This window comes from Pectinophora gossypiella, chromosome 11 (genome assembly GCF_024362695.1).
Source record: "Pectinophora gossypiella chromosome 11, ilPecGoss1.1, whole genome shotgun sequence".
Lineage (NCBI taxonomy): Eukaryota > Metazoa > Arthropoda > Insecta > Lepidoptera > Gelechiidae > Pectinophora > Pectinophora gossypiella.
In genome coordinates this window covers 8,664,972-8,692,420 of record NC_065414.1, presented here as the reverse complement: position 1 = coordinate 8,692,420, position 27,449 = coordinate 8,664,972, and the positions used below count along the sequence as shown (strand labels likewise).

The window sequence follows — 27,449 nt, the reverse complement described above, 5'->3', positions numbered from 1 at the left end:
GGACAAGCGTATATTCAAGAAATGGCGGCAAAATCACGGCCGAAAACTGCGCAGGCAAAAAGGCATAAGTTATTTGAAAATGGAATTAAAGACCTCCACTACACATGGCTTGCCTTACATAGTGAACGACGAAATACATTGGTTCGAAAGGTAGCAAAGTGAATCAATGAAAATCCACCAGCACTCAGGAATTTAGAACCGTGGGACAAAATGCTACCAATATTGTTATTCCATCGGCTCTACTCGCGTTTCTGACAATGCTATTCCAGTTATACGGATTTAAAGCGGAGTGAACATTTTGCATTTTAAAACTTTGCATTATGCAAAAAATCGAATTTTCAGCTACTACTTTTTTATTTTCTAGTTAACTCCTCATAATAATAGGGACTGCATCTTTAGTATTAAATTATCTACAATGTCAAAAATAAATATATGTAATACCAACATACCTGAAAGTGATATTTATTCATTATTTACGTTTGCAAGTTATATTTGTTTTTTTACAGATTATTTTGGGCGACCAATTTTTTTGCATGTACGGTTCTCGTCTTCTATTTACTGACACAACAACTTGAAAGATTTATGGTAAGTATTGTAAAAAAACATTAATTTTATACCAAGAATGTAGCAAGATACACTACAAAGCTTTCAGTTTGTAATTCCACGAGAACGGCAAAACTAAGTAATTATTTATCTTCATATTTTGGATTACCTTACCTAGTGATTTGGAAATAAAACCGACATCACATTCTTTAAGTGCCTCATGTGGTCAGTTTATGTCGTGTCCATTGTGTTTAAACATTCGTTTAGACATAAAGAACGCAATTCAGACCTGGTTTAGTTAGAGGCAGTTTGCTCATAGCTAAACACAAGTGTCTTCATGAATTCAAAATAATTTGGAATATACTTTTCTCAGGAAGCTCCGACGGTGATGAGTGTAGAGATGGACTACTTCAACTGGAATGTCTCATATCCAGCGTTCACCCTGTGTCCTGCTCCTAGCTTCAAAGTTGATGTTACCGCCTTCACAGAGCTTATTAAGTGAGTACCTATGTCTTATTTTAATCAGCCAGCCAGCATTTCTAAAAACTGAAGCTTTCAACTGATAGGTAGGTAGGTACCTAAAAATCGCGAAACCACGAAAACAAAGAATAAGAACCAAAGATTTTCATGGTTCTGAACACTGGAACCACGTAGGTATTTAATATTAATAATTCATCAATTTTCAACACGTGCACGCTAAATACAAGTCTGTGTGTGTACGTGAGTATCAAATTCTGAAATAAATTCTAATCTAGTACCTAGACTACATTTTTATGTCAGTTTTTGGAGGTGAGGTATATAGATACGTACAGCACACGTATATAGATAGTACAGTCATAATAATAAAACTAACTCCGCTATAAACACACACCACAACGAAACCGTCACACTAATAACAAAACACGGCGATCGTTCACGTACTTCGGCAGAGGGACGCGTGCGCTTGATAACTCCCGTCTATAATTTCTCCGAGATCGATTTTAGTCCAAAAAACCTTTTAGTTTACGCTTTGTAGACCATAAAGACTCTACCGTACTTATTTACTCTGAGTAATCTTAGGTACTTAGTTACTTTTGAGTACTCTAAGGTAAATAATTTAGTATGATTGCAGCAAAACCGACAAAAGAGCAGAATTGTTGTTATGGGCAATAATTTTGGGCGATATTGAAAATTTGGAGCTAATAGACGTCCCACCAAATGGCGCTTTGTCGGTAAGTCATAGTATAGGGCTTAGAGGTGAAGCATAAAGCGGCGATCACAGTGCAATAAATAAGGCTTTCAAAGCGTACAGCTCAAAAAATATACAAGGTGTTAGTGACGTTCGTAACGAATACTGAGGGGGATGAATTTCCTGTCGGAAAATTCATGAAACTTTGCGTTTTTCTTAATTATTTTCAGTTATGGAACTGCGATGCAAAATTCCACTTGATATCAACTCAAATTCATGGTCTGAATCATCCCTCAAAGTTTTCGTTACGATGTCACTATCACCCTGTATAGTCAACGACATATTTATATTGTAAGTATGTACTTTTATTCCATCCTGTGCGCAAAGCTTTCGCTTTTATTTTGAATTTGTTCGTTAAGTCTCTTCTTGAATCTTTTACGAAGTAAACTGGTATTTACTACAGATCGACTTAATGTAGTCATAAAATAATCGTCATGGCCTCGTAAAAAAGTAAAACGTCAATTGCATACATACAGCTTACCGATACACCACTATCAAATTATTCAATTAACAGCTCATAGATCCTAGAGACTACGCAAAGATAGCGGCTTCAGTATTTAAAGTATTTGACGAGTCTTCAATTACCACGAACACTAACTCACCTATCAGTGTGGAACCTGCAATGACTGAGCTTGGTATGTGCCACGTGGTCAACTCCAATGTGGCGTTCTTGGACAACCCTAAGTAAGTTTGTCACAAACTTTATACACACGACGCGCGATTGTCCCGCAAGCGTAAAATTTTACGTAGCGGATCACACGCAAGTTTGAGCTTCAATTTTCTGCAAGTTGTGTAATGTTGTGGTTTTCTTCGATCGTAATGTGATTATAATAATCCTTTATTCCCGTCTGGCTGATTACAAAGTTCTGCTAAAATTTGGCATGTGTTCCATATTTTTGCCCTTTCCTTTTCGGCTGATAAGGATTAAGGAGCTGTCTGCTGGAATCAGCACCATTTTTAGAAGAAGGGAATAGAACCGGGAAGTCGCGGTTACAGTTAACAGTTAAACAACCGGGGGTAGATACCCCCACATTACTTTTCATAAGTAATAACAGACACTTAACACATATTTTGCCCCATTAGTGAGGGTCTTTTATGTCCGCAGCAAATGGGGTAGTAACGTAACGACCTACGCCAAAAACAACATACAACTGTCGGTCCATGATAGAGATTTCTTTACTCAGATCATTAACTACGCAGAGATTTATAAGGTAATTATGCTTTTTCATTTATGAAATACACTAGCAATACGACGATTTTTACCCTATATTATTCTTAAAGAAATGCAAATCATAACAGTGCAACCGTGCTTCTCGATATTTGTCTGAACGTATATAGGACAGCCGCTTTTACTCACTCCTACATAAAATAAACTTTAGAGCTATGTTAATACATTAATTTATACCATTCAACATGTACCCTGTTCAGCTGTTTCTATTCACATTAAGTAACATGCAGTGTCTTTACAAGGCATCATTATAATAATATGCTACAACATACCAATATTGTAACGTCTAATAAACTCCATTATGATAAGCTTAAATAATAATACATAATACTTTCCTTAGGTTTTCATTCACGGTTCAGACGAGACAATCCTGAGTACGTCTCCCTCGTACTCGCAATCTCTCAGAGGCTTCATGTCGTTTGGTGTACAAGTGTGGACTACTAAAATATCAGAGGAATTGCGTTTGGCGCCAATGCGACTTAGGAAATGCAGGTAGGTGTTAATACTCTAGATATGTAGGTGTATAAGTGAATTGCTAAAGTAAATAGTAAAGCTTTTTATATTAATTGAATTCAGTGTACGTCAATAACAATAGAGCGTAAGTGTGATATCAGGTTCCTAGTTTGGTTAGGACATCACGGACTGATCACCCGCTTATCCGAAACGTTAAGCCGTTGGGTCCGGTTAATACTTGGCGTTGTAAGTACGCAGTCGTTACATTAGCCATATCGAGGGCCTCAATAACAACCCTGACATGAAGGTGGCTGAGGTTGGTAATCCACCTACAACCCACGCGATAGAAGAAGAGTGGTATCGGCAAGAACCTAAAAATGTTCAATGCTTGTCCTTTGTTTATTTAACTACTAATAATAAATAGTTAGAACAAGAAAAATATAATTTGAAAAGAAATAATGCAAGATTCTTGTTTTTCAGATTCATCAGCGAACCGATTAGTGAGCGATACCCGATTTATACTTACAATCACTGTTTGTTAGAGTGCAGAATCCAAATGATTATAAAACTATGTGGCTGCATTCCGCATTTCTACAAACCTTTGGGTAAGACCTAGAATAAGTTTGCAGTTCTGATTTATCTGAAGAATTGTTATATACTCAAGTGGCAGAAACGAAAGGAATTTAATTGAAACTACAATTGGTTATTGCAGAATCCTGGAATATCCTATGTATTACTTACTGGTGTCCTCTCTTCCACAGACTACGAAAGAGTATGCAGCATAGACGAACTAAAATGCGTATTGTCATATAGAAAAGAAATCTTATCATTATCAACTTCGGAAAAAACATTGAAAAGCTTCAAAACGTCAACAGCGTTGCCGAGGACTTCTAAGGATTGTAACTGTCCGAGTCAATGTGAAACCGATGTCTATCAGAAGGATTACGAAAATTTTATACCGCAAAAAGACATGAATTGGTTGAGAATTGGCATCTCTTCATTTCCAAAAGTTAGAGTTGTGAGGGACATTATTTTCAGCTTCTATGACATAATGCGTAAGTATTTATTTAGTGATCGATAAAATGATAAGTAACTTAATGTTGCCGACTCCTGCAAACACCTCCTAATCTTAAGTTATACCTGTCATTTTCTTATCCGCCAAAAAAGAGAGGAACGGATGATTGATAGCTGTTAACTTTAAAATGAATTAATAACCCGGCGGAATTAAATAGACATCTCGCTGGTATAGAACCCGTTTGACGTGTGCTGGTCTGTGCATAAAAAAAAATCCTGAACATAAAACTGTTGACGATGTTGTTAAGGCGATACGTGGTATGAAAAGGGGCAAGTCTCCTGGACATGACAATCTGAGTATAGAGCACGTCCTTTACGCGGGAGAGCCGCTGTGGTCGTTGTTATGTGTGATTTACAATTTATTTGTAAAGTACTCATACCTACCTGACCCTCTTATGCGAACAGTGGTCGTGCCTATAGTTAAGAACAGAACAGGAGACTTGAGTTCGTCGATTAACTATCGGCCTATCTCCCTAGGAACTGTCGTGGGCAAGGTGTTTGAGAGGCTGCTACGGCCCGAATTGCTACGAAACCTGGATATTGAGGATGCACAGTTTGGCTTCAGGCCTGGTGTGTCAACAGATTCGGCGATTGTCAGTTTAAAGTACGCAATGGACTATTACGTTAATCGTGATACGCCAGTTTATGCCTGCTTTCTGGACCTCAGCAGCGCGTTTGACCTGGTGAATTATGAAATTCTTTGGACCAAACTGCGCGGCTTTGGGGTACCTGAATCAATCGTTCGACTGTTGGCATACTGGTACGGAGGACAGACGAACTATGTGAGATGGGGCGACACGACTTCCAACGCATACAGGTTGGAATGCGGTGTGCGTCAAGGTGGGTTAACCTCTCCGGACTTATTCAACGCGTATGTGAACGGGCTGATCGGTGAACTGAGGAGCACTGGTGTCGTTTGCCATATTGACGGTGTTTGTTTTAATAACCTCAGTTACGCGGATGACATGGTGCTCCTCAGTCCATCGATTGGTGGACTCAGAAAACTTTTGTCTGTCTGTGAGAGTTATGCTAGCTCTCACGGATTAAAGTACAATGTGGCAAAAACGGAGATGCTCGTTTTCAGGAGTGGAAAATTTCCGGAGAGTATACCCCAAGTGTTTTTGAACGGATCGGCAATTCGGCTTGTGCAGCAGTTCAAATATCTTGGTCACATCGTTACTGGAGACCGCAAGGATGATCTCGATATGGAGCGGGAAAGACGGGCATTGTCGGTTCGGTGTAACATGCTTGCGCGCCGATTTGCAAAATGTAGTAGTGAAGTGAGGAGCTCGGTGGCGCAGCGGTAAACGCGCACGGTCTGCGATTGTTGAAGTTAAGCAACTTTCGCAAAGGCCGGTCATAGGATGGGTGACCACAATAAAAAAAGTTTTTATCTCGAGCTCCTCCGTGCTTCGGAAGGCACGTTAAGCCGTTGGTCCCGGCTGCATTAGCAGTCGTTAATAACCACCAATTCGCACTGGGCCCGCGTGGTGGTTTAAGGCCCGTTCTCCCTATCCATCCATAGGGAAGGCCCGTGCCCCAGCAGTGGGGACGTTAATGGGCTGATGATGATGAAGTGAAGGGCACACTCTTTAGGGCCTTTTGTCAGTGCTTCTACACCTGCCAATTATGGTATAGACACAAGAGGGCGTCCTTTAGCACCATAAGAGTGCAGTATAATGACGCATATCGCATTCTTATGAAGCTTCCTCGCTTTTGTAGCGCGTCCAGCATGTTTGCCGAGGCGAGAATGCCCGACTTTTTTGCTATTGTTAGGGCACGTATATCTTCATTTTGGGACAAATTGCGTTGCTCTGATAATAGCATGCTTAAAGTTGTTAGCCGAGACTTGACTAGCCCGATGATACGGTACTGGATCAAAGTACATCGGGAATCAAATAAAAAATGATCGCACCACATTTATTTTGTGTTGTTTTAATTTTTTTTTGTGTTATAGACGGTAGGTACTATTGTACCTTTAAGTAATTTGTATTATACAAGTATATTTATTATGTAATTATTGGGTTTTTACCTTTAATAAAAACATTTTTATTTTATTTTTATTTATTTTTATAAAAAAATATGTTCAGGATTTTTTTTAAGATTTCTTAAAGAACCCTTTTTGTTTCTTTAAAATTGACGTGTGTTCCGTAAATTTATCCTGCCCTGCAGTCTGCAGTACCAGCACCAATGTTTCTCGGGCTTCAAATAGTTAATCCTCCAATAATTAAATGAGAACAAAAATGGAAAAATGAATTTCTTCAATATTGATAATGTAAAAAGAAATACTTCAAAAAAATATATTTCTTTTTTGTTCCAGTGAGAATCGGAGGCGTAGTAAATCTGTGTATTGGCTGTTCAATTTTATCGCTAGTGGAAATGTGCGTAACTACGATAAGGCTATGTTTTATATAGTAAATCCATAATGTATGTAATCTAAACATAATTTAAAAAAGACGTAAAGGATAGAATTATTATTCTTTCCTTTCATAAGGCGTAAAAAAATGTTTGATGACAATTTATGAAGCTATAATAAAATTATTTAAAATTAGTCAACATAATTTTATTTGAATTTATAATTTTATTACAAAAAAAACTATAATTATTTAATTCCAAACGGTAGATCTGAAACAATCAATTTTTGTTTAATCATACGCTTTTGATAAAATATTAAATATGATCTTATGATCTAAGAATACGATTTATTGTTTTTTAAATGCATACGGAACATTTTTAAGCATGTTTTCGAAACAGAGAATAAAAAGTATCAAACGCAAAGCATGTAGTTCAACGATAGTAACACTATTAAACACCATAAAATGTACTTACCGACCAGCTCGTCATCCACTGCATGGTTCAAGACTTCACGACTGCACCTTCCTTGGTCCAACGCTCTACACTTCCAAGACTGCATGCCTAAAAGTAAAATTAAATAAATAAATTGTAACAATATTAAAATACCTAATACTACATCCCCATTTATTTTGTATTTAGGTATAGGGAATGGTAATGGTAAACATTAGTTTTTTTTAGAAGATTAGAAAAATAAGTTAACGTAAACTCACGACTAAATAGATCAATCTATGTACATCGATCGTAAGATAAACTAATTACCAACACTTCATCGAGCTTTCTGTTAGACCAACGTGATACGTGGTGAGCCGTACCGCCGTCTATAATGGTCGAGCCAACTGTGTTAGTGAAAACTGCACTTAAGATAAATTAATAACTCATTGGTGCAGGTCCGATACCAGGGTTCGAACCATAACATAACTACGTAATAGATTTTAAATTAAAATAAATATGTAAAGTACCTGTTGGTTTTACATATCGTCCAATTCCCTTCGACTTGGCCATGCAATTCTTTAGTATCCGAGATTCTCAGTGTCGTATAAGACATCATTTAAATTCCATTTAATGCATTAATTTCCTGTTGGTAATTCCTGAAAGTTACAAAGCTTAATTAATAATCGGTGCAAATTAGATTATTAAATATCAAAAACTTAAAATCCTTTAAAATCACGCTGTTTATAAAACGAAAAGTCAAAGAGGAGCAGATTAACTTCGACGTTGAACTATTATTTTCCAGATCTAAGAGATATAACCGGTCAAGTGAAAACTTTATAATGTAAGGCTTAGAACGTGGTACTAAACCCACTCATAATCATCTCTCTCGTGCTGTCCCGTATCCACGAGGTCCGTTTATCTAATCTGAAGATTTGACAGCTCCGGTTTTTTTACAGAAGCGACTTCCTATCTGACCTTCCAACCCGCGAAGGGAAAGCCAGCCCTTTACAGGTTAGGTCACATTCCTCCAAAACGCATTTATCGGGAATGTGGATTTCCTCACGACGTTTTCCTTCACCGTTGAGCACGTGATAAACATTTATGAACCAAACTTAAATCCTAAAACAAATTCGAAAATCATTGGTTTAGGCTCGTGCTAGGCTTCGAACCTGCGGCCTCAAAGTGAGAGTCAAGCGTTCTTCCAACTGGACTACCACGGATGCACTAAATCGACTAAATCCACTGAACGACGATTTTCTGCCCACATGTCATTTAGCCGTAACAATTCCTAGTACCGTTGCTCCTGCTAATGAAGCAAAAACATGCGTAGTCACTAGCGGAGCCTACAGGGTGTCCAGTATATTCTCGAAAATTCACAGGATACAAATTTTCTATACGAATACCTCCCCTTGAACAGGGCTATACTCTGGCTAAGTTTGAGCAACTACTAACTTATCTAACAGATCCCGACGTTGTTGTTTCAAGCGCTTTTTCCAAGATAAATCCACTGTCAAATCTACCTCTCTGTCCGTTATGTTGCTGACCATGCATAAGACAATATTCGCCCGAAAAGTGATTATGGGATGGAAATGTAAAGCGATTCAAACGTGAAGGATCTGAACACAATATTTTTGGCTGTGCATCGTCACTATCAGGCCAACGTAATGGTAACCTGTATGTGAAAGTAATAACTATCGAAAACCCCCATGCATAACCAATAAGATAACAAAAGTCCGTATTCGATAACTACACAACTTACCAAAGTGTTCAAAAAGGCAAATCGTAGAAGATGTAAGCTTGATTGCAAAACTTCGGCTTCTGATAAGCGAGACCTTTCCGCGTGACAAGCGAAAACGCTTCCAATGATGATAGACCAATCAGATGACAAGTCCTTATGATGACCCAAGTTCACCATGTGGCCGCTGAGAATTGATGCCCTGATGAACAACGCTTCCTCGATTGGTGGATAAGTTGTGAAGTTGTGTGATGCCCGAAATCTGTGCTCAAGACGAGCACACTTCGTCGTTTGATAAGCGAAAATTCATTCTGGTATGATCAAAACTTGTGCCTGAGCAGACCCACGTCATATTTCGATGTGGCAAGTTCGAACTTTATTGACCTTCTCCGTAGGAAGCGTTATAGATATTATTCTAAACTGTTTGCAAAAATATGTTACATGCAGCAATGATCAAGCAGGCGGGGATTTCTCTCAAACTAAAAGAGGTTTCTCAGGGTAAACTTTGAATTTCTTAATATCGAGCTTAAAACACATCAAACAGTGTTAGTCAGTACTTTACACACATTAACTTTGTATAATTTTACCCTTATTCTAGGCTATCAACCTCTATATGCAGGTATTGATAATATTCCTAATATAATATATAGCTGGATTTATGAAGTATACTTGGAAGATTTCTATCGGCTTTTCTTTTGACAATTTGTTCGAAACCTAGTCGGAGCCTAAAATGTTCCAAGTCACGAGTTCTGTCTCCTCCAATGGTTACAATGCTATTATTCACCAAAATCTGTCATTCAATCCGGTACTTACGCAGAATGTTATATACCTGCGGGAACAAAATTGATAAAGGTGCCACCAACAATGTTAAATTAGGTCGAGTTAAACCAAAGTAGTGAAACCGACTAAGAACATCATAATACCTTGCAACTTCGAAATAAGCAAAAGTGCATCGAATATTTTGCCTACAACCAATAGTTAGCGGATTCGTTTTTACCGTTTCGTGGGATTTACGACGTAGAGCAACTAAGACGAAATTTGTATTACCACTTTAATCAGATTTATTGAAGCTTTATCATCAGAAGTACAGCAAACAGAGACACTTACGCTAAATTAAGCTAAAATACAATTTATAATGTCGATAGATCAATGTAACCGGAAGGAAATATTCAGAACATTAATCAAGCCACAAATTAAAACGAAGAAGGAATCAGTTTTCTATCCAGGCAGCAGAGCGTCATACAAACCCCAGAAAAGACCGACTTCAATACCACATTCCTGAAATCAATAAAAAACATACAATTTCACTAGTGAAATCTGTTTTGGAGGACACCAAAAGCAAGTATCGTGATCTTTTTTGCAGTATACGCTGAATATATTACGATGAGTAGATTTTTCGTCAATATTTTTGTGAAGTTATAGAGGTTACCAGTCGACAGCAAATGAAAGATGGTGTAGTTCGCCGTCGTTTGTTGGAGTCATCGACCGCTAAAGAGGTCTGCGACGAGAAAGCGTAATGACTACGCACCAACGGACTCAAATTACCGACAACACGAACTAACGATCGCTCATTTGCCGCTGCTGGTAAATTCTGGTGGAACTTGTCCGTGAAATACAGTAATGAGGTATAAATCGACCAATAAAACACTACAACAGTCCCCAAACTTTCAAGATTTTCATGTTTTGATGTTTTTGAGAGTACGAGAATGGTGAAACACGTAACAGACAAAATATTTGTCTCATGATGAAAGAAACGAATACGCTGAATGATAAGATCAAGACAATGTATTGTAGAAATCATGTGTTAAGAAAAATCTACTCATGATTTTATATGACCCGGTATTCACAGAATGAGACATCTGCAGGGCAAGAAACATACGACGCGATTGGTTTGTAGACACAGAAAGCGTGTAGCTGGAAGTGCCAAGAGTCGAGTTATCTCACAATCTTGCCTCAGAATGACCCAAGAGCAAATATTTGAGATTGGAGTTTGAAACTTACCCGTCAACTTAGAAGAAACGAACATCGATAGTCCTGCCATCAATGCGGGTCCTGTCAAACATTTCTGGAAATCACGCTAAGGAAATCATTGTTTACTTAGGTTAGGACACTACTATATTTCATTTAGATGCCAAGCTCGAGCAATTTAGAACCGAAATAGTTACTAAACTGTAAACACTTTCGTACTCTTTCATGCATTTAATTGTATACTAGTAGAATACTAACTTGAATTTGAATGCGCATTACGCTACGTTCTAAATATTAAACAAAATCTGTTTCTTTTGTTCCTTGGTAGTTTTAAAAAACTTTCCTTTTTACTTCACTGCAAGTTAATACTAGCGACATACCAGCAGTGGTATCAGCAGATATATTATTGTAAAAGGATACTGATAGCTCTTTCCGCGTCCCATTCCTTATGGAAGCGCACGATAGCCGTGTCTGGCGCGGTCATCTCCGCGAACTTCACGTCGCCACACTCGCTGAACTTCTCGCGGATCAACTGCCATGTTACTGTAGGCGGAAGCTACAAACATACAATTGAGATTGGTACGTATTCCGGCGGACTAAAACTTAACCTAATTATAATTTTACAGCACTTAAAGTAGTGTTGTCCTTCACTTGCAATAAGTGCAAGAAAGAGATAGACCTCGTTTTAGTCCTGTCAAATTACAAATTTTGCTTGAATTGGCACCAAAGTTTTTACCATAAATCTGTGGTCATTTGTCAGATGTAGACTACTTAGAAGTTGGATATGTATTCGCAGGTAAATTTTTACTTCTTCTTGTTTTTGGACGCGAATTTTTGTAGATTTGCCTAAATTGGGAGTGCTGATGGCTCTCACCCGGTTACTTCTCGGTGTCTAGTATAGTTAATGAAAAACAAGTCATGTGAGATCTCTGAGAACTTATAAAAATATGTCAAGTTTAGTGAGTAGGAAATCAGCCTCGCGAAGATTTCAAGTGGCGAATTTAGATTATAGATTTGTAGCACATTATCTTCATATTGTTTGTCTGTGTAAATAAACTGTAAAACAAATAAATAAGATTCAGGCATTAGACATTAATAAATCAACACCTATTAACTCACATTGGTGATAACGACGATGTCGGAGGGCTTATCTCTGTTCGACTGTTGATGCTGTACTGATGACTCACGGCTGTAACCCTGGTTCGATACCGACGACATACCGCCCATTTGTCTGCTCGCTAAAATTAAAAAATATTATTTATTACTGACACTAATTGGGACATCATCGAAATCACTTTGTGAGCCTATCCTCTGTTTGGCTAGGACATTGCAAGCTCAATCACCAAAAAGATGATTTCGTTCTTCGGGTTGCACGGTATCCCGTCAGTCCCAGGATACTACCCTAACACCTCTGTAATTTCTGCTCCATACCCCCTCCAGCTGATTGAGGGGGGCCTGTGCCCAGCAGTGGGTAATTATGTTTTTATTTTATTTTTTAATATGTTGTCTGTGGCAAATTAATTATTATTTATGGGTTCCTCAACCTTGAAACTTAATGGGTGGATGGCCTTTCATTTCCTCCATTAAGGAGTACAGTCGTGACCTCCATAAAAACAATGAATAGAGAAACATTGTAACAAAATTACCTGAAAGTGGTCCACTGCTCATGGAAGAATTGCCACCCAAAACATTATTTGACAGTCCAGAGTTGCCGAGAACATTAGAAGTGAGGTCCGCGTTGGCAAGACTCAAAGTGGCTGCGTTGTTTACATTGGCTACCTGAGCCTGGGCCGTGAGCATCGTCGCCAGGTCACTTGCAGTCAAACCTTGTTGGAGTAATTGGTTTTGTAGCGCTCCTAATCCTGTTAATCCTAAAGCCTGCAAGGTGAAATGATGTTGATAGTTATAACTTGGAAAATACTAAATACAAGCTAAAGTTTGATGATTTAAGTGGATGTCCCCAAATGAAATATGCAGCAATTTAAAACTAATTTCGAGTTTCTAATGCAAATGAGTCACTTAAAATGCTTTACAACGATAACATATTTACAGTCCTTTTTATCATGTTCTAATAGAATAATGTTCTGTGCTTCGGAAGGCACGTTAAGCCGTTGGTCCCAGTTAATATTTACTGATGTAAGTGGGTAATCGTTACATGAACCATGTCAGAGGACTTTGGCAGCTCAATCATAACCCTGACACCAGGGTTTATGAGGCTGGTATTCCACCTCACAACCCACACGATAAGAAGAAGAATAAAACAGTTAAGGTATAAAAAATAGATTTATAAACTTTACCTGCAATCCCAAGCCTCCACCTAGCGCAGTGTTTGTATTAAGAGTATTTGCTGATAATCCAGTGCCAAGGCCGTTCAGGGTAACACCAGCAGCAGGCACAGCACCAAGAACACTAGTGCCAAGGGTCGAGCCTGTACTTGTGAGGTTCAGATTATTCTGTGTTTGAGGCTGTGGCAAATTCCTCGCCACATCCCTTAATGGCTCCCCATTAGGTCCCAAACCCAAACCAATCCCTTTAAGGCCATCAGGCATCCTTAATTCAGCTTTATCTGTACCTCTGTCCATTCTTACTGTCATCCTTCTCTCATACAAAGTCTGTTTGTCAAACATTGAAATTGCCTGCAAACAAAATGAAAAACTTTATACTCAAACCATGATAAGTTAAAGTGTAACAATCCAATAACCGATTTCTTATCGCGACAAGGTTAATTATTGCGATTTATGTCGCTGCTTTTTCATTAAGCCTTTTTCTTTCTTGGCTTTTTATTATTTATCGTAAAAACACGATTAAAGAATGATTACGATAAAATGAAATATTTGGATATGTGGCTTATTTATCTCAACTCATAATACAAGATTTTATTAAGAGTTAACCTCTCATCTGCCGGAACGCGGATCTCGACCAGACACAATGTAAAATCTATTGTGTCTGGTATCTCGGCAGATGAGAGGTTAATAAATAGTTAAACCTGAGGGTTTTGTCAAAAGAGGATATATTAACAAATTTTAAATATTAAGTTTAAGCTAAGTATCAAGTTTTTATGTTTTGGTTATATATAAATATATTGTTTAGTTAGATTAAGTTCATAATTAAGGCTACATCTATCTATATTACCTGAACAGCTTCAACTGGATGGTCATATTCTATGACGGCGAACCCGCGACTGTTACCATCTTTATCTACCGCCAGGTCGATATTACGCACTTTGCCCGCCATTTTGAAAACTTCTTTAATCTTGTTACGGTCTGCTTTGTAGTCCAGCTAAAATGGAAAATATCTTATTATACAATTATTTTTTATTTATTTAGAATCGGAATACCCAGATTCATGCAATAGACAGTCTGGTTAGACCTAGTTAAAACCTTGTATAAAGCCCCTTCAAGTATGTAAAACCTAAGCAATTTTTTTTGTAAATCTTGTTTTAGTCATTATTATAGACATAGTACATATGGGGGCAGTGATACCTATATGAAAAATACTAAATAATGTAATCCAAACTTAAAATCAGTACAAATGTTAAGACAGTTATGCATATCTCTGAAATAAATTAAAAGGAAGTAAAAGGCTCACTTACATTTGCAACAAAGACTTTCTTTACCAATGGTGGCTGAACATTGATGGATTCTAAGAACTGAAGACTAAGCCCATATGTGTTGAAGTTTTCTGGTTCCCTTGGCTTGTTTACTCCCCAGCTGCAATGTAATACACAATTAGCTTAGATACCATAATGACTTAGGTTTGAGGGTATTAGCCAACATCTGTTTTTTGATTAATATGAAAATAAATGATATGACATACCCATCTCTATCATCTTTAGTATTTCTGGAGCCCCCACCACCACCACCACCACCTCCTGACCTTGAAGTGGTCAATCTATTCCTTTCATTTCCTAAAAACAAATGTGTCACCATCAATATCAAAATTGTGTTGTGTTGCATATGAAATGAAAAGATTTTTTATTTGTAATATCCTTACAAATGTTTTTACAATAGTACCTTTACCATTATTATTTGTAATAAAAAACTAGAAAGACTAAGCAAGGGCTTCAAATTTAAAATACAAAAGGTATAAATGACTTGTACTAATTAATAATAGTAAGTAATTACATTGCATTTAAAACACTGCTAGTAATTACAAAGTTATTAATTAATTCTTGATTAAGATTTTTATATTAGAATATCCCTAAAACAACTGACCAGTTTCCTCTTTTAGCACAAGTTTTCGTCCATTAAGTTCATATCTGTGCATGACAAACAGTGCTTTCTTCATAGCTTCAGAATTGGTGAATTCCACAACACCACATCCCCTGGGTTTTCCATTTTCATCATTAAATAGCTCCACATATGCCACATCTCCCACCTGAAATTCAATGAAGTAATATAATTTTAATACATAGGCTAGAATAAGAGAATGTGGATAGCTGCTTGTTATAAAGTTAACTTAAGCGAATTAAGTTTGCTGTCTTAGTTATCTCTTAATTCAATATGCGTTTTTCTCGGCTATTAGATGCTATTATTGTTTGTACATCGAAAGTCGGTTTATAGATAGACATCTACATAGGTAATAAACGTGTTGGATTGGTAAAAAGGTACTTTAGCGATGCACCTACCTTTTCCTTGAACAGATCTTTCAATTCTGTCCAGCGAAACTCATACGGTATATTGGATACAAACAGACGTTTACCATCTGACCGATCAGAACGTTCATTAGAACGATCTCGAGTGGCATCAGAAAATCTAGAAGGCCTATCACCGCGTCTAGAGCGGTCCCTTTCCTTCTCTCTTTGATTGTCCATTGCTCAAATTTTACCTGAAATAAAGTGGCAAACACTTACAAACATTAAAAATGCAAACCATCTTAAAAACAGTAAAATCGATACACAGATGCCGGTTACAGGGACTTGTTTTATTCACTAAGCGGCATCTCCATGCAATTAAAACAAAATTACTGGAATTTATCATATACCTGTGAACTAACAAAACACTGCTTCTATCACTATATTCCAGAAAAAGATATAAATCACCTAAAATCTCCAATGCGTAACCGCCACCGTAAGCGCGTGTAATGTAATGTTTTTTCACAAAATGGCGGTCGACTCGGTGACGTAAAAAAATGTTGCCATGTAAATATTACCGTCAAACGGATATTGTCTATGAACAGAAGTATAAGGTTCTGTTTGCAAGGACGTTTTTATGGTATAATTTGTGTCGTAAACTCGTAACGTTGGTAGCATTTGTAATACCATTTCCTTTCACAAAACTTGTCAAAATCTAGTGTTACTTTTCTTTGCAAAAAATACTGAAATGAAAAGGAAAATTATTAATTCATGTAAATAAGATGAAACAAGTCATGAAAGACTAAATTACAATATATATTACTTTTATAAGCCTTACCTAAAAGCAACTAATATAGAAAAAATCTAATATTTTTCTTGTAAAATGAAACGTTTACAAAAAGCTACAAATTGAAGCGCTCCCTAGCGGCGTCTCTTTTAATTTTTTGTCGCTCGCGATCCGGATCCCGGATGACATATACACGCACACATTCATGTTTTTGATTGTGTATTGCTTCATAAATATTTTTCGCCTACGATAGCCATGCAGGAGACAACCTGCGCTAGATTTTTAATAAAATAAGTAGTTTTAATAATATACAAATTATGGAGCAGGCTAAATCTAATTCGCCTAAGCTTTTTGTGTCGACCGCCATAGAAAACAAGGATGAAATAGAGGAGGTAAAGTGTCCAAATATGCAATTTCTCAACAAAGAATCGTTTAGTCGGCCATGTAAGGCGATCATTTCTCATATTGACGGTGGTGGCGCTGTTCTTTTCGCGGCGCGAACATTTAAAGTTTCTGAATAAGATTGAAGTTTTCACGTGAGTTCTTAATTTCTATTTGTGTATTTCAGCGGTACGAGAGGGCATACAATTTCTTCCAATCTCTAGTCGCCGACTGCAGTGAAAAAGAAGCTCACGATGCGCTCAATAACGCAGTTTGTAAGAGTCATGAGGAGGTGTCTCTCGGTATGCTGATGTCCATCCTTACAGAACCGCATAATGCAGTGAAGTGCTACAGAGATCTAACACTTGTTACTAGAGATGGACTGACTTGCGTGCTCAACAATCTCTCCAACTTGATCTTAGAAAGGTACTTGAAATTCCATGATATAACTCGCAATCAATTACTATGGCTAGTGAAGGAAATGATACGAAATGCCGTGACGGGCGTGGATAGTGTCTGTTGGAATTTAATGCGATATGCTTCTGGAGGTGACATCACCCCAAAAAACATATACTTAGTAGAATCTCTTCTCGACATTTACATTGAGAACCGAGCATGGCTAGATAAATTTCCTGTACTTATTTGTATGGTTGTGTATACATATTTGAGGTTGATAGAAGATCACAACATACCACAACTTATGGCCTTAAGGCAGAAGGAAGTGAATTTTGTTATTGCTCTAATAAGAGAAAGATTTTCAGACATACTGACTTTGGGTAGAGATCTTGTGCGCCTGCTGCAGAATGTAGCTCGCATTCCAGAGTTCAACCAGCTATGGCAAGATATTTTAACAAATCCAAAGTCACTATGTCCTACATTTACAAGTGTGTTACAAATTTTACAAACAAGAACGTCCCGAAGATACTTACAATCAAGACTTACACCTGATATGGAGAGAAAATTAGTGTTCTTGACTTCCCAAGTGAGGTTTGGGCATCATAAAAAGTATCAAGAATGGTTTCAACGCCAATATCTGGCAACACCTGAGTCGCAGTCTTTAAGAAGTGATATGATTCGATTTATTGTTGGGGTTATACATCCCACAAATGAATTACTTTGCTCTGATATCATTCCAAGGTGGGCTGTAATCGGATGGCTTCTCACAACATGCACATCTAATGTTGCTGCATCAAATGCAAAACTTGCATTGTTTTATGATTGGTTATTCTATGATCCAGAAAAGGATAACATTATGAACATTGAACCAGCTATCCTGGTAATGCATCACTCTATGAGATCTCACCCAGCCGTAACTGCCACTTTGTTAGATTTCTTATGTCGAATCATTCCAAATTTTTACCCTGCATATTCTGATAAAGTGAGACAAGGCATTTTTAATTCTTTGCAACAAATAATTGAGAAACGTGTTTTGCCTAATTTGCATCCACTGTTTGATTCACCTAAGTTGGATAGAGAATTACGTACAACTGTGAGAGAAACATTCAAAGAATTTTGTACAAATGGGAATGGTGAAGGTGCTTCAGGCATAAAAGAAGAAGGCAATGAGGAATTACCTAGAGGCGGGCCTGAAGAACCAGCATTTTCTGATGAGGAGGATGATCCACCCCCAATCATTGCAGAAGACACTGATGACGATGACTTGCCCTTATCAGAAGTTCGGGCACGGGAGCGCCCAGAACTGGCTGCTGCACTGCCTTTATTGTTACGCCCTCTAGCTGAAACACTGCTAGATGAGCGAACATCTGCTGCAGCCTCCGCATTACTTAGTGCTTGTAGTTCACCCATGCCAACGTCGATAGCCCTGTCCGACTTATTCGTGGCAGTTATACAAGAATCACCGCCTCTTCGCGTTAGTAGTAATCCTAACTTAGCAGAACTTGAAACTGCTTTAGATTCCCCATTATTTGCGATGTTCACTTTCCTAACAGGTGCTGAAGATAAACGCAAATTAGTTCTCGAAACTTTGAAGGAACTTCGTGGTCAAGGAATTCAGAGTGTCGGCTACAGTTTACTATTTTACTTAAGAGTCTGCTACGAACGGGACAGGCGCGCCGAACGCGACGCAGTCAAAAGAAGAAATGTTAAGTTCAAAGCAGATTTGTACAAAGAATATTGTAGTTATATGGAGTTAAAAGTTGGCGAAAGTATAGCAGACGACTTTGAAAAATGCCAGGAGGGTGACGCAAATGTTTTAGTATTGTTGATACCAGATGTTTATAGAGAGTTCAAAGATCTAGCACAAAACCACATTAGACTGTTGCACGCGATCGTTTCAACGCTAGATGCAGCTCAACTGCAGCGCCTAGTGTGTCTCACTCTACAAGGAACACTCATGATGTTCAAATCTGATGATATAACGACGATGCTGTCCACCAGCCTTACCTGGGAAACTTTCGAGCAGTATTGCCTATGGCAGCTTTTGACAGCACACGATATATCAGTAGAAGATGTCTTGCCGATCATTCCGAAATTGTCTTATAACGATCACGCGGAAGCGATGACGTCAGTACTGCTGATGTTAAAGCAAGAGAGACCCACTGCCGACGTGATAAGACAATTGTTTTGTAGAGCAATTGATGATGAAGATACTTTTGTAGTTTCAACTTTAATGTACTGGTGTCAAGACTACGAGGATAAAGTTGGAGACTTGGTGTCTGTCTTACTGAGCACGCGGTATCCAGGCACAAGTCCCAACAAGAGAAAAAGACCCGGAAAGCACAGCATCCCTCCTAATGCTCCACCTTCTGCTGAGTTGGTAAGTTTGGAACATTTTTAAATACCAAGACATTATTATGAAAATATTGATTTTGCTGTTCAATATTATTCGATATTTATTACTACGTAAAAGAGATAGCATGATGAAACGAACGCAATACCTTTCTGAAATCTGGAAGAGTGTACACCAACAACAAGAACCGTGAATTTATTTCTTCCTACCTACTTACCAAACTTATAAACCTAAACCCATAGTTAGGTATGAAGAATCAAAAATTGTTATAGATCATTTCTACACTCCTCTGACTGAAGAAAATCTGCTGCCTTTCTGGCACTTGCTTTTTTTGCGCTTTTTTTTATTTACATATGACCAATTAATTCGTGCCTATAAAAATACTTCAAATATACCTACTAACAATAGACACGAATACAATTTATGTCTGTGGAATTCTACCTATTCTTCTTAGTTCTTATTAATATTACTGATTCTTCTGCTCATCAACAGGTCCTTGGACATTTGGAACAGATGAGAATTTGCTGTGTAGAACAGGATGACATGTCAATTTTCAATATGGAGTGTATGCAGAAAGCTTTACAGCAAGCACAGTCGAATAGTAACGATAGTTTAAGGGTGAGTATAGACAAAGAGGTGGGGGAGAGGTGGTGAGGGTGAGTCGCTCTCATTAGTTGTCGAGTCGCTGTGGCCGAATACGGCCAGGAAAGGAAGGAGAAGGAGGAGTATAGACAATTTCTTCTTGTTAAAGGGTGAATACCCACGCCACACTAAAGGTGTAGTTGAATTCCTAGACACTACCTGAAGACTACTTTGTGTGATCAGATCACAAAGTCCACAAAGAATTATTAAACTTTGTTATATTAGACAAAACATTACATTTGTTTTGTATGTATGAATTAACCTTTGTTTTATTCTCGTTTCAGAGACAATATGGCGACTTATTTTCTCTGGCGTGGGAGGACGAATTGCCTATTTCAAGGCGGGCTAGGAAATTAGTTACGAATTCAATGCCAATAAACCAAAACTTGCAATCGTCTAATGAAGATAGTGAGGTAACTATGACATTGGTATTTGATTATTGAGGAGGCAGTTGCCACGTAATTCTACTTCAATCTTGTCATACTACTCTCGATTCCTTCACACTCAATCATCATCAAAATTTAGGTTATATTATATAGGTAAGTCAGTTTAAGAGTGCTTTTCTTTAAAACATTCCGAATTTAATTTCAGTATGTTAGATAGGCTTTCCTATTCCGACTCTATTAGGTGGGTAGCCTACAAATCAGCACAATACACTTCACTTCTTCCTAATGCAAACGATAAAGAAGCGAAATAGTCTGCTATACGATTTGATTGGTTTCTTCTTTACTTTACATGTGAAGTTGCCTAACATTGATAGTTTGTCTGGAAGTAGTAAAATGGTGCAATGGTGCCTATTCGGGCGCGCACAAACTAAACCTAATTTTAGTTCGACAGCTCTTAAATTAGTACCATCCTTCACTTATAAGACGTGCAAGAAAGAGATACAGCTAGTTTTAAGTTTTAGTCCTAGTAAATTAAGTTAAAATTAAGTTGGTGGTTGCCAACACCATTAACTCAAGTTAAAACAATATTGATAGTTTCACCAGGCCTAAAGAGAACATTGATTCCCATTTTGCACAAATTTTATTTACAGATTAATTTCCCAACCCTGAAACCAAAAATATTTAAATAACCTACTTTAACATACAAAACTGCACACATAACTAATAACTTGCATTAACTTATTTGAGGAAATGTTATAAGTTATAAAGCACTCATTAACATTCAGTAAATAGTTTTCCTGTCCCTCACATTAGCATTTAAAGTAGGTACCAGTTATTTAAGGACAAGGGCAAAGTATTGGATAAAATTATAAATAAAGACTTAAATAATAAGTACTTATTCAGATATGATTTGAATGTTGGTAACCTAGATTCTTTGTTGGTTTACGCTACAGGAATATACTTTTACAATACAATATAAGAATTCTTTATTGCATAACAATGAAATGAATATACAAGTAAAAGAACTTTCTTTAAGCAACTGAAGGTGGCATGTTAGTCCACTGCTAATTAAGAAATAATTTATCTTTGTATTAGATTGTAATAAATAATATTATTCAACTTATATTTTCAGGAAGAGGAGATTGTGAAGCCTAAACAAGCGAAACGGCGAAAGAAGGCGATTTCAGATAGCGATTGACATATCTCAAAAAAGAATGGTAATTTTAGACACCAAAGTGCAACTCTACAATACAATAAATATTGATATGTGTAATTAATTACTATAATAATTACATAATAGTCTGTTACCTTATGTTTATCACATAGGTGCGATTCCAAGAATGGTACCTTAGTTATTGTCACATTTTGTTTTTTTGCCTCGTATTGTGTAAATGTTATCGACCTCATGGTTTCAAAGTGATTTTGTCATAGCTGGAAAGTCTATTGTGAATAATTAAATGAACTCCTTTCACTGTAAAGCATGGGGTCGGACTACGTTGTAAGAACATGTACAATCTTAGGACTTGAACACCAACAGTAAGGATAGTAAAATTTTTCCACAATTTTGAAAGCTTGTAAAATGGGGTATTCAAGTGTGTTCTTATGACGTCATGTGCATTGTAAATTTTTAGCACCAATGTAGTAGTTACATTTTGTAAAGTTAGGTATCCTAATGTTGTACAGATTTTTTTATCCCCCCATACAGTGTTGGACTTATTTTAAGTATAAGGTAAGAGACCAAGATTTTATTCAAAGGATATATTGTATTGATGCAATTTTCGAAATACATTTTACACTAGGATCAATAAAGTATTTCCCCTTTTATTTGATGATTTTATTTATCCATTATAGATAAGTTACAAAGTAATATAATAAAAAACAATCAATAATTAATGTTATTTTTTATTTCTAAAGGAATAATGTGTAAACTTTAAATATTCGAAAGAACTCGTATTTTAAGTACAAAAGTAACAGGGTTTGGAATAAATTTTCAAGAAGATTTGAGGTACATTTTTAAATCATGTCTTTGTCATTATCACCAATTGAAATGTCTTTTGTTTCCTAAGAATGTTTTCATCCACTCATTTGAACACATCACTTAGATATCCCTACATTCTACAAACACCCGCCTTACCATAACCAGGTTATAAGCTTAGATTTCTATAAGCAAACATTTGACGACAAAACAAAAATTCTCATAGCTATAGTTTCCCCTGTTTATACCTCTGTCTTGCTTGGGCTTTGCTGTATTTCGCTTTTTTCTCTGGCACAGTGTCTTTTTCTTTGGATTCATGATTCACATCTGAAATTAAAGTTTTATTCCCTATTTAAACTGTTTACCTATTATTTACTTTGCTATCGACTACAATTTGTTGTTTCCCAACATTTAAGCTGTTGGTGCATACCTTACTTACAACTTTAATGACAACAATGTTATTTTCATATAATATTATTTCTATATTATATACATACTGAAATCTCATCTATTTCTCGATGGGATATATAATATAGGCTATGGTATTCTCTGTTGCCTTACCCATTTAATATAACAATAAGAATAATTACCTAAATCTTCTGGGGGCTGTAAGGATTTGCCTGCACTCCACGTGTTCATCAGTGTTGCCCCCTTGCCAATGGACCACCCCAATGCAGCCAGTGCTATTGAAAATGCTACCATACTAAACGGATGCTGAAAATGAGAAGGAATCTTTTAAGTAACAATATTAAACTCATGGATACGGAACATGGCTCAATGACCTTTCATTCATAATGACAGTGGGAAATGGGACATCACCTTTAGACATTCTTGAAATTGAAAAAAAAAAAACAAAAAGAAATACAATACTTTGGTTACACACAATATAGAATCTTATAACTTCATATATTATAAACAGGACAATAAAAAGAAAATCAGACTATGGATAAATTTAGTTCTAACAAGATTTCTTGTCCAGCTGACCCTTACAAAATATAATATCTGGCTCATTAAAAATGTATAATAATAAAAGCCTGTAAATCAGACATTAAAAATTATACTTACTGTTAAAGTAGGATTAGCTGTCAAAGAGTAGTCCAATACCACTACAGCAATTCCTATAATTAGTCCCACACAAGTACAAATCCATATTATGTTATGATTATCTGAAAAATAAAATAAACTATTATTATTATTCTAAACAGGGCCTGGGCAACCAAATCCGAGTAATTGGCTACAAATAACACCCTTTCATTTTATGGTAACCCTTCTAAGTCATGTAAGAGTATATTGAAGGTCCTCCACAACATGTATTTTAGGTGCAATTTTTACAATTATTTTGTTATTCTTGTTTACATTTACACAGTTTTCTTTCTTTAAACTAAGTACCTTTTGTCCTCTTTTTCTGCATGTCACTAATGCTTTTAATACACTCCATCAGTTTGGTATTCTGTGGATCCAGTTGCAGAGCTCTTGTGTATGATATGATTGCTTCGTCATGTAATCCACTGGCTGCCTCAACCTCTGCACGGCGGAAGTAACCCTGTTACATTCAAAGAATATTATATTAACTATTTCTAAATTACTTACTAAGAACTAGAGTAATCATTTATTTCTTATTTTTTATTGTCCATCATTCAGAAACAATATTTCTATAAAAGGATGAAGAGGGTTGAATTTCATTACCTATTATAATGATGATAAGTCAAAACAACCATTAACCCGCTAACACCAATACTTAATGAATAATTTAATTCCTGAACTGGTCAGTATTCAGAGGAATGTATAATTTAATTAGTTACATACAAGTGTATGTGTCTGGGCTAATTTTGGTGTTTGTCTATGTATAGTGATTGTATAGAGGTAAGTAGAAGTACCAACATCTGCATATACAGAAATAATAAACTTCATGGTAAATGTCGTAAGGAATTGAGGTCGTCTATTTACCTTAGCCCACATTGGTTGCAACCTAACAGTTTCATTTGCATCTTGAAGTGATAAGTAATGTTGGTCCAATTTTAAAAATGCAAACGATCTGTTACTGTACAATACGTAATTGCATGGGTCCAATTTTATGGCTTGGGTATAATGAAGCACGGCTTCAATAAATTTCTCGTTCTTGACACACTCGTTGCCTTTCGTCTTTAATTCCTCTACAGTCGGCGTTTGGGCGCCTTTCTTTGTGTCTTCCATAGTTTAAATTCAAACTCACAGTCACTACACTAAAGGATATACATAATATAAAGATACAAATGGATAATATATAAGAATTGTAAATAACATAAAGAACTTTATCAATTTCACTTTCCGGCAAAAGGCAAGATGAAAATTGAAATGTCAAATTGTCAAATATAGTGATGTGCTTCATTCATGGTTCCCAAGTTCCCAGCAATAAAACGCTATTATTAAGTGGTGGTGAATGGCATGTTCTTGCCATATTACTTTTCGGGATGTTCATTTAATTCAAATAAATTAAATAGAAGAGATTTTCATTAGCCACGATAAAGCAATGCTTAGCTACATGGGCCAAAGTCAAACTGTTGTAATACAGTATCTCAGCAATCCACAGTGGAGCAGCGTGGTGAGCGTGGTGAACTGCACTGTCTACGGTTGATTGAGGCGAGGCTTATGCCCAGCCCAGCCAAGAGACGTATAGCTGTCTAAGGGTGGGTTTAATAAACCAATCTTAGCCGAGACTGCCCTCAAGACCAGTGTTGCCGATCTGTGGGGAATTCCCCAAACTGCGGGGAAAGCAAAGCTGATTGGGGAATGTGTGGGGAGAGCTTCAATTCGGGGAAAATGCGGGGATTTTAAGTATGAACACAAATACGCGATATTTAACATCACATTTCTGCTAGTTTTGATTGATTTCCCTGATAGCCTTTTATTCCGTAAGTTGACGTCAGAATAATGGTCAAGTGCGGTGTTTGTCTATGTTTGTTTCTTTTTTCCACAGAGATTATTGCCATAGGGAAGAAAGACAGCTGTACAGCAAGAAGTTGTTGTTGCATTGAGATAATCCCCGAAATATACTAGAAGGTCGTCTACTTCTTGTATCGAGAGCCGATTCGATTTCCGGTCAAGTCAATGAAAAACGTGTATTTAATTTTTATAAAAGGGTAGGTATGTGATTTATAGCAACCAAAGGGTGGCCGCAATGTCGTATTAAAATGATACTATAGTATATGTGGACTAGATGGACCGTCCTCGACCTCCTCGGCCATAACACCTTGCGAAATGACATAGATTCAAAAATGATAAATTGACCTTTAACAAGTTTGTCCATGATAATTACGTTGAATAAGTGGTTCTGAATCTGTCACCGCAACGTACGGTTCTTCTTAGGTATCTTTCTATCAGGGTACAAATAGGTATCGTTTTAACTAATTTACTTGTGGTTCTACCCACCCAGGTATGGATACTAGGTCGTTATTTCTGTATTTAATTAATCATTCAATTTGTAATGTATATTTTTTTAGATCTTGGACTAACATGAAATATTTAGCCGATAATAATGTCGATAAAGACATGGACGGCACTAGTGGTTCTGATACAAAAACATATACTATAGGTACTTTTCTATAACAAACCCGCTACGCGAGTACAAAAGACGTTACGACGATAGTATATTTATCTCTTTTTAACTTATGACGGCTCACATGAGTGCGAAAGACAAAACCTATGTTTTTCTTTCCTCTTAAATATGCTCCGTCTATTCTATACAAGGTCTTTGGCCATACTAAATTCAATACGGCAAGCACGATGAATCGTAGGTACATATATTATGGCGAGCTCGTGGCTGCCACGCCCACTTCATGAACTATTAGGGCGTTTCGCACTAGGACCTAATTTATTATAATAGGCTCAGAACAATAACTAAAGCATAGAAGGAAGGCTAAAATAGCAACAGAACTCTATAATTCTGCTCTACTTTATCTTACGGAACCGGCGTAATGTTAGACAAAGACGCATATACAAAAATTGTTTCGTAATTTCGTAGGTTGTCACAAGTTTTTCATTGCCTAGTGTTGGGTTTCACTTTAGTAATATGTCGATAAAATTAAATTTACTTACAATTAATGTCGATAAATTTTTTTTACAAGATTTCTTTTTGTAGGATGCAATTATCTTCTTCTTGATGAAAGGAGACTCTGTCTCTGATAGGTAAGTATCTAACCATTTTTGGATTATATTGTCTGGTTTATATTAGTTTGGAGCTGCAGCTCACATTCAGGAAGGAAAGAAAATAGCCAACTGTTATCGTTTCATCGGTAAGTATTTTGTAATATTCGAATTTATTTATGATGTCATCCGCCGTGCACTGGTGTCGATCGACGTGCCGTGCAAATTGGAACCGCCGCCGCCGGGTCTAAGCCGCACAGACGGTAAGAGGCCCGATGGGGTCACGCCATAGACATAGAAAAGAGTATGGACTGGAAATACCTACAGAAAAAACGTGCCACTCTGTAAACATAAAATGGCGGTCTTTACTAGGGCTACAAGCTGTTTCAATACTAGGATTACCATACTCGTACCTACTAGATATAGCATTATACTTAAAAAAATACGGCATACAAGTATTCATAAGAGAACAGAAAGGGAAAGTAAAAGGTAGGTAGGTGGTGTACTGTATCTTTCGTGTAAAACTTGTAAGTATTGTATGTTGTGTGCAATAAAGTATATTTGTATTTGTAAAGGAAGGTTTAGTCAAGATTTATCTAAGTCGCTTACACAAATCTATAACATTCATTACATTCTTTATTGGGCGCAGTTCGTATCAACCTGGAGTGTTGGAGTAGGAGTAAATAAGAACAGGAGGTAAAATGAAATATAAATTAGATCGTAAATCTGTTCATTAGCAAGTATTTATTTCACACGTTATTAATTATGTACATTATATTTACAATAAATACAAATTTATTAATTTCTAAACAGTGTCA

General features: G+C 36.8%; 4 protein-coding genes across 6 annotated transcripts; 2 read left to right on the top strand and 2 right to left on the bottom strand.

Moving 5' to 3' along the window:
- The first annotated feature begins 943 nt into the window (after window positions 1-943).
- On the top strand, window positions 944-6,941 carry LOC126370821 (sodium channel protein Nach-like). The gene is made up of 8 exons (XM_050015844.1): window positions 944-1,041; window positions 1,655-1,754; window positions 2,286-2,455; window positions 2,877-2,982; window positions 3,340-3,491; window positions 3,933-4,057; window positions 4,214-4,507; window positions 6,847-6,941. The coding sequence occupies exons 1-8, from the start codon at window positions 944-946 to the stop codon at window positions 6,939-6,941; spliced, it is 1,140 nt and encodes a 379-aa protein (XP_049871801.1).
- A 395-nt stretch (window positions 6,942-7,336) lies between these two features.
- Window positions 7,337-16,130, bottom strand: LOC126371041 (heterogeneous nuclear ribonucleoprotein M). Of its 3 annotated transcripts, XR_007566939.1 has the most exons (13): window positions 16,000-16,130; window positions 15,644-15,843; window positions 15,231-15,393; window positions 14,833-14,923; window positions 14,609-14,726; window positions 14,149-14,295; window positions 13,314-13,652; window positions 12,663-12,894; window positions 12,136-12,254; window positions 11,437-11,572; window positions 11,050-11,113; window positions 7,841-7,969; window positions 7,337-7,442 (listed from the first exon to the last, which is right to left on the bottom strand). XR_007566939.1 is itself a non-coding variant. In XM_050016245.1 (12 exons), exons 2-11 carry the CDS (start codon window positions 15,827-15,829, stop codon window positions 11,058-11,060), a joined length of 1,587 nt encoding a protein of 528 aa, XP_049872202.1. In that variant the 5' UTR covers window positions 15,830-15,843; window positions 16,000-16,130; the 3' UTR covers window positions 10,086-10,326; window positions 11,050-11,057. The 3 variants fall into 3 exon arrangements, 2 of the variants coding, with proteins under 2 accessions (XP_049872202.1, XP_049872203.1); XM_050016245.1 differs by lacking the exons at window positions 7,337-7,442; window positions 7,841-7,969 and adding an exon at window positions 10,086-10,326; XM_050016246.1 differs by lacking the exons at window positions 7,337-7,442; window positions 7,841-7,969 and adding an exon at window positions 10,086-10,326 and having other exon boundaries at window positions 16,058-16,125.
- A 417-nt stretch (window positions 16,131-16,547) lies between these two features.
- On the top strand, window positions 16,548-22,358 carry LOC126371037 (integrator complex subunit 3 homolog). The gene is made up of 5 exons (XM_050016239.1): window positions 16,548-16,768; window positions 16,945-19,533; window positions 19,999-20,124; window positions 20,433-20,561; window positions 21,667-22,358. The coding sequence occupies exons 1-5, from the start codon at window positions 16,694-16,696 to the stop codon at window positions 21,730-21,732; spliced, it is 2,985 nt and encodes a 994-aa protein (XP_049872196.1). The 5' UTR covers window positions 16,548-16,693; the 3' UTR covers window positions 21,733-22,358.
- Window positions 22,359-22,420: 62 nt separating this feature from the next.
- LOC126371038 (small glutamine-rich tetratricopeptide repeat-containing protein alpha-like) lies at window positions 22,421-24,856 on the bottom strand. The gene is made up of 5 exons (XM_050016240.1): window positions 24,457-24,856; window positions 23,899-24,052; window positions 23,575-23,675; window positions 23,100-23,223; window positions 22,421-22,836 (listed from the first exon to the last, which is right to left on the bottom strand). The coding sequence occupies exons 1-5, from the start codon at window positions 24,700-24,702 to the stop codon at window positions 22,736-22,738; spliced, it is 726 nt and encodes a 241-aa protein (XP_049872197.1). The 5' UTR covers window positions 24,703-24,856; the 3' UTR covers window positions 22,421-22,735.
- Window positions 24,857-27,449: the final 2,593 nt, after the last annotated feature.